We start from the raw sequence: 5,578 nt of genomic DNA on the forward strand, positions 1-5,578 counted from the left end.
AAACAAACACAATGCAGAAAGTAAAATGTAAATAGCAGATGTGAAAAAAATTCAATTTATTGAATTAAATGTAAACTGTACATTAAATTATCATGATGTGCCTGACAAGGGTTAACTGCATGGAGATGGGTATGGAGACATAGGTTGGCCTTTACAAGCACAGTATCCTATGTAAAAACTGAATTTAAATCATAAATATTCATACTACCTGCATGAAACAATGCACTGTAAATATATACTGTACAAAACTGTTGCTCATGTGCTCATAACATGACTCATCAGAAATAACATTTTTCAGTAACAGTAAAAGATTATGAAAAGAAGAATGTCTTCTTTTTCTAACAATGCAAGGTTTTTTTTTAATCCACATTTCAAAAAGACTGTGAGCAACGTACATCCTCATTTCTGGGGAGATGAATAATAATTAACCTCTGAATTCTTAAAAGTAATCGAATATTGTTCAAAGACCGAGAAGCTTTTGCAGAGTGATACATTTTTGCATTTCCATTGTTTGATATGTGTTGAAGGCCTCAGGTTAAAGAAGTATTCTGCTGTTTTTCTTTAAAGAAATAAGTCAAAGTCCAGCTTCATAGTACATAGTACATTATAGGATTTACATTTGAGCAATAATGGTACCATGAGTGGTACTACAGTACTGTACAGTGTAGAAAGCAGTTTATATTATCAGATTGCAGATTGTGGCCATGTGAATCCGAAGGTGATATGGGGCCGTCTTCTCTTCCTATATAAGTGTGACTCAAATTCAGGAAACAGAACACCACTCTCCTTACTATCATGGGTCATCGCTGCCCCCTCCCTGTCAACATCTGGGTCAGTAAGGACCTAAGACGAGGAGAAAAAACAGGGTTTGGTTAGTTCATACGTTTTTGTTAAAGGCTCTGTATACTGAAAGTAATAATAACAATATTATTATTATTGCCGCTTGCCGTGTTTAGGTAATGCAAGATTACCGTGCAGGTAATCTGGTTGTTATGGGGCGAATAAACAAGCGATCGCGCGATCAAACTCAGGTGAGTTACATACGAGGGCTGCTCAGTTTATTGTAATAACATGTGTACAGCTGCTGTCACTGTCCACACTGCTCACCCACAGCAGCCTCATTGTCGCTCCGCTAGCTTACTGTTAGCCTGCAGCTCAAACACAAGAACCTCAAATAAACGAGACTGCTCTTTAACACAACGGATCAAACCTTTCTGTCCTTAACCTATAAACTAGAGTAAGCTTGCAGTAAGCTTGTAACACGTTTCATAAGTTATCAGTCTTCTCTGCTCCTATCGCCACATCAATGTAGGCTCCTCAGTTAGCTCCTTAGCTATGTCGCTAGCAGTGGTAATGACAATGGAAACCATCGAACCACGTACCATCAGCTCATCTCTTAGCTTATTATCATTCGCCTTCCCTCTCCGTAGTTAGTTAACTTTAGGAACATATTGTTCATATACAGATAGAAAACGTTGGAGTCTTGACGCAGCATACTTACCATGAGTTTACGTCCGTGGTCAAGTCGGGTTACAGCTGGCAGCCATTGAAGGCCCGCCCTCCTGGCTCTGTGATTGGATGGGGTATATATGTATGTATGTATGTATGTATATTCTTTTAGCTATCTTTTAAAATAAATTCTTTTCATATTTAATTTTTTTCCTCATTTCCTCTTATTTGTTGGGTTTTTTTTTCTTTACATGGTGATATCTTTGAATTAAAAGTCCTTTGCTGTCATTTATCATTTAACCAACATGATAATTGATATCTAATATTTTTTTTCTCTTCCTACAGATTGATCATGACTTCAGTGCTGAGCATAGCTCTGCTGACTTTAGTCCTATTAGGGCCCACAGTGGCCTTTGTCCCCATTGGAGGTGGGGCATCCACTCATGTCAGCATTACAGGAACGGCTCTGTTGCAGAAGGTGACAGAGACATGTCGGGCGGTGGCTGAGGCAGCTGGTCATGAGTTCAAACCCACGGTAGGATGGAAGATAACAAGACAGCACAAACACACACACACACACACAGTCACACACAACACATAAAAACTCACCATGCACAAATACTCTCACATTCACCAACATTTTAACCCATTTTAATACATAGCCTTTGACCTCTAACTACAGGGTTCATCTCCTGAAGAGCTGGTCCAGGCCTGTCTAGGTCCCACAGCAACAGGAGAAGTGTCTGGTGCCAAGTTTCACTCTGCTCTTCAACAGATCTATACCCAGAACGGACTGGTAGACCGCGACTTTGTCAACAGGTTGGATACAAGATACCAAGCAAAACTTTTATCTAAAAGCAATAAAGTAACAGGATGGTGTGTGTTGCTAAGATTTTGATTTCAGATGCTCTTAAACTTGTGAAAATTCTGTCAGTGCTCAACACCATTTCAACTCAGAGGCCTTTCTGGAGGGACGTGGCCTAATCATGGAGGGTATGGCTGCAATTAAGGCTAACATTCGAAAGGAGAACTTCCAGGCTGCCAGGGAAACACTGGGCAGAGTCCTTCACACACTACAGGTGAGAGGAGTGGAGAGAAACAGCTAGGCATAGGAAGGTTAAAGGGCAACAAACAGGTATATAGTGTATATACTGGATGAAAGAATGATAAGCTTAGAGGAGGTAGACTGAGCCAGAAAGGAGAAAAGCTTCTATGATCTGTATAATTACTGAATATGAAATCATAACTCTTTCTGTGTAGGGGTAAAAAGGTGTAAATATCTGTGTTTCCATTTACTGTCAGGACTTCTACAGCCACAGTAACTGGGTGGAGCTGGGATACACAGAGCCATACATCAACCTCATACGCCCAGACCTTCCTCTGGAAAACCTGGCAGGTGTGTGTGTCTTTGTGTGTGTCTGTGTCATACATATAGGAATATGCATATATTTCTGAGGGTTAGGTAACATGTGATGAGAAACTATATCCATATAACTGTATGTAAACCTTTACCTGGGACTCTGGGAGCACACCTATAGGCCAAAGAGCAGTGTGTTGTTTTGGCCACAGACCATTTTCCACCAGCATGGAACAGGTTCCACATGAATCAGAATGGATTTTAAACAGATTTTAAACAGTTTGGAGCATTCTGATCAAAAATAAATTGGTTTGGAATCCAAGAAGTTGGTTTCCAGCTGCAGCCAAAAAAATAGAAGGTGTTCTTTGACCTGAAATGCAAATCGTGACGAAGTCAGTGGGCATGTCACATTCTACAGGATAGGAAGAGAGGTGGAGCCTTGCACTATTATGTGCACTATTATGTGCAAGGCTCCACCTCTCCTAACCTGTAGAATGTGCAAAGGAAGCGCACTGGGCTTTGAAGCAAATTTTTGTAGTGGCCAAATAGTGGAAATACAACTCCTGAGTCTGTCACGTGATGCCATTGAGCCAAAAACACTTTTCCTATAGACTAACATTGTGAAAGAGATGTCCGTAAATCAGTGGATACATTTTTTAAGCATTACAACCCTTATGAAATGAATAATTCAACCATCATGATTTAATACATACAGACTGAGAACATTTGGAAAGCCTAAAAGAACCACTAGATTAAATCATTTTATCCCCATTCAAGTTAGCGGAACGCTAAACCTAAAATATGTGGCTGGAAGTCTCTAGTGTGCCTGCTGTATGGGGCAGATGATGCGGAAGCAGCGCAGATGATCTGGGTAATTTCATACAGTGGAAATTGAGCTTTTTTGGCTTCAGCTCCACAGAGCAACTTTCATAGGAATGAACAGGGTCCCGCCTCCAATGCTGTATCCAGGTCTCTTAATACATCTATATATTCTACATCCTCCAGGGTTTCCAGCAAATTTATTTATTTGTGGCAGCCCACCATGATTAAAACATTTGCCGCCACAAATAGATTTTCTATTTTTGGAGCTGGACCGTTTATTAGGAACACTATTAGAATACATAAACGTAGAATAAACGTGGGCGGCAGCAGCTCAGTCCATAGGGACTTGGGTTGGGAACTGGAGGGTCGCCTGTTTGAGTCCCCTGTCCGGACCAAAATATGGAGCGTGGACTGGTGGCTGGAGAGGTGCCAGTTCACCTCCTGGGCACTGCCGGGGTGCCCTTGAGCAAGGCACCGAACCCCCCAACCGCTCGGGGGGCCTGACCAAGGCAGCCCCCTCACTCTGACATCTCTCCACTTAGTGCATGTATAGGTTCTGTTTGTGCATGTGTGTGTATTTCGGACCTGTGTGTAATTGACAAGCAAGAGTGAAAACATTGAATTTCCCCTCAGGGGGATTAATAAAGTAGTCTAAAAAGTCTAAAACTTTGCATTCACTTGCAGCAGCTGCTCCTCTCTTCCACTGATCTGATCTGATCAGCTCTGAACAGATTGAAATGAGCCCATGTGCATCTCGTATGCCTTTTGCTTGTGTAGATGTCGATACCGCCACCTGCAGTGACTGTGCCAGTGGAACATGCCCCAATTCCATCCTCCCCAACATCTTGAAGGAAAAGAAACTCACATCAGGCTACATGGGAATCTTCTCTGCTGCCAAGCCCAAAGGTATCATTGACAAACATGTCTGCAAACCATATTCAAATACTGTTTCCACTGGAGCCTGTGCATCATGTTTTAATGCCCTCAAGGAGAAAACAAACTTTCACAGCTAGTTTATATAAGACTTTTATACATGACTTGACAAACACACCATGATGGAAGGAAAACAGACAAAACTAAAAGATAATTTACTCACTCCATAATATTATTTAAAACAGGTTAAGCAAATAATATATAAGTTTGCTAAAAATTATCATTTATATAAGAGACCACATATAGAATGAAGTCAATAATTTAATTGCAAACAGGAGGAGGAGGAGCCCAGTCCTACAACCTAAAGTAACAGTTTGGCATTTTGGTAGTTATACTTATTATTTCTCTCAGATGTGAGAGTGGTGTCAATCCTCTTATCTACTTTCATCTACTTCAAATTATTCCTTCAATGGCCTATAATGAATCTAGATATTAACCAAAAAACACACATCACTTCTATAACTCACTTGACATTCATATGTAAAAAGTCTACCCAGAAAAACAAACTTCAGTACATAACAAGCACAACCCCACCATAGATAACAATTTGACCTATGTCTGAGTTGGACCCCCTCCCCTCTGCCCTGTGCCAGGTAAATGTAGCCATGGAGGTGCAGGTGACCTGACCAGTGCAGTTAATCCTCGCGGTGGCATCAGCAAAGATGAGCGCCGCTCCGACAACATGGCCCTCCACAACGCTGCTGTGAACGCAGCCACGGCCGCCAGCCTCCAACTGCTGCAAGACATCCGGTTAGCTGTTGGGGACAATGACTTTCTCAGGTATGACGTTCAGAAACTAAAAATATCTCTATCTCCATTTCATCCTGAATATCAAATCTGTACTTTATAATTTGGTAACACTTTACAATAAGGTACACAAAATTCAAGTAGTTACTGAGGAACTAATGAGGAACTAATGAGTAGTTACTGAGGAACTAATGAGGAACGAATGAGTAACTAATGAACTAATGAGTAGTTACTGATGAACTAATGAGGAACGAATGAGTAACTAATGAG

General features: G+C 41.0%; 1 protein-coding gene and 1 long non-coding RNA gene across 2 annotated transcripts in view; one reads left to right on the top strand and one right to left on the bottom strand.

Moving 5' to 3' along the window:
- Nucleotides 1–5,578, bottom strand: part of LOC126390157 (uncharacterized) — a 698,278-nt gene that overhangs the window by 578,792 nt on the left and 113,908 nt on the right. The gene's annotated exons all lie outside the window — the stretch shown is intronic.
- vwa11 (von Willebrand factor A domain containing 11) overlaps nucleotides 851–5,578 on the top strand; it is a 16,632-nt gene continuing 11,904 nt past the window's right edge. Inside the window, exons 1-7 of the mRNA XM_050044251.1 lie at nucleotides 851–1,031; nucleotides 1,795–1,984; nucleotides 2,132–2,268; nucleotides 2,384–2,528; nucleotides 2,752–2,845; nucleotides 4,406–4,534; nucleotides 5,155–5,341. Of these exons, the coding sequence (XP_049900208.1) occupies nucleotides 1,802–1,984; nucleotides 2,132–2,268; nucleotides 2,384–2,528; nucleotides 2,752–2,845; nucleotides 4,406–4,534; nucleotides 5,155–5,341 (875 nt within the window). The 5' untranslated portion in view covers nucleotides 851–1,031; nucleotides 1,795–1,801. The remainder of the gene's footprint in view (nucleotides 1,032–1,794; nucleotides 1,985–2,131; nucleotides 2,269–2,383; nucleotides 2,529–2,751; nucleotides 2,846–4,405; nucleotides 4,535–5,154; nucleotides 5,342–5,578) is intronic.

This window comes from Epinephelus moara, chromosome 5 (assembly GCF_006386435.1).
Source record: "Epinephelus moara isolate mb chromosome 5, YSFRI_EMoa_1.0, whole genome shotgun sequence".
In the NCBI taxonomy this organism is placed as follows: Eukaryota; Metazoa; Chordata; class Actinopteri; order Perciformes; family Serranidae; genus Epinephelus; species Epinephelus moara.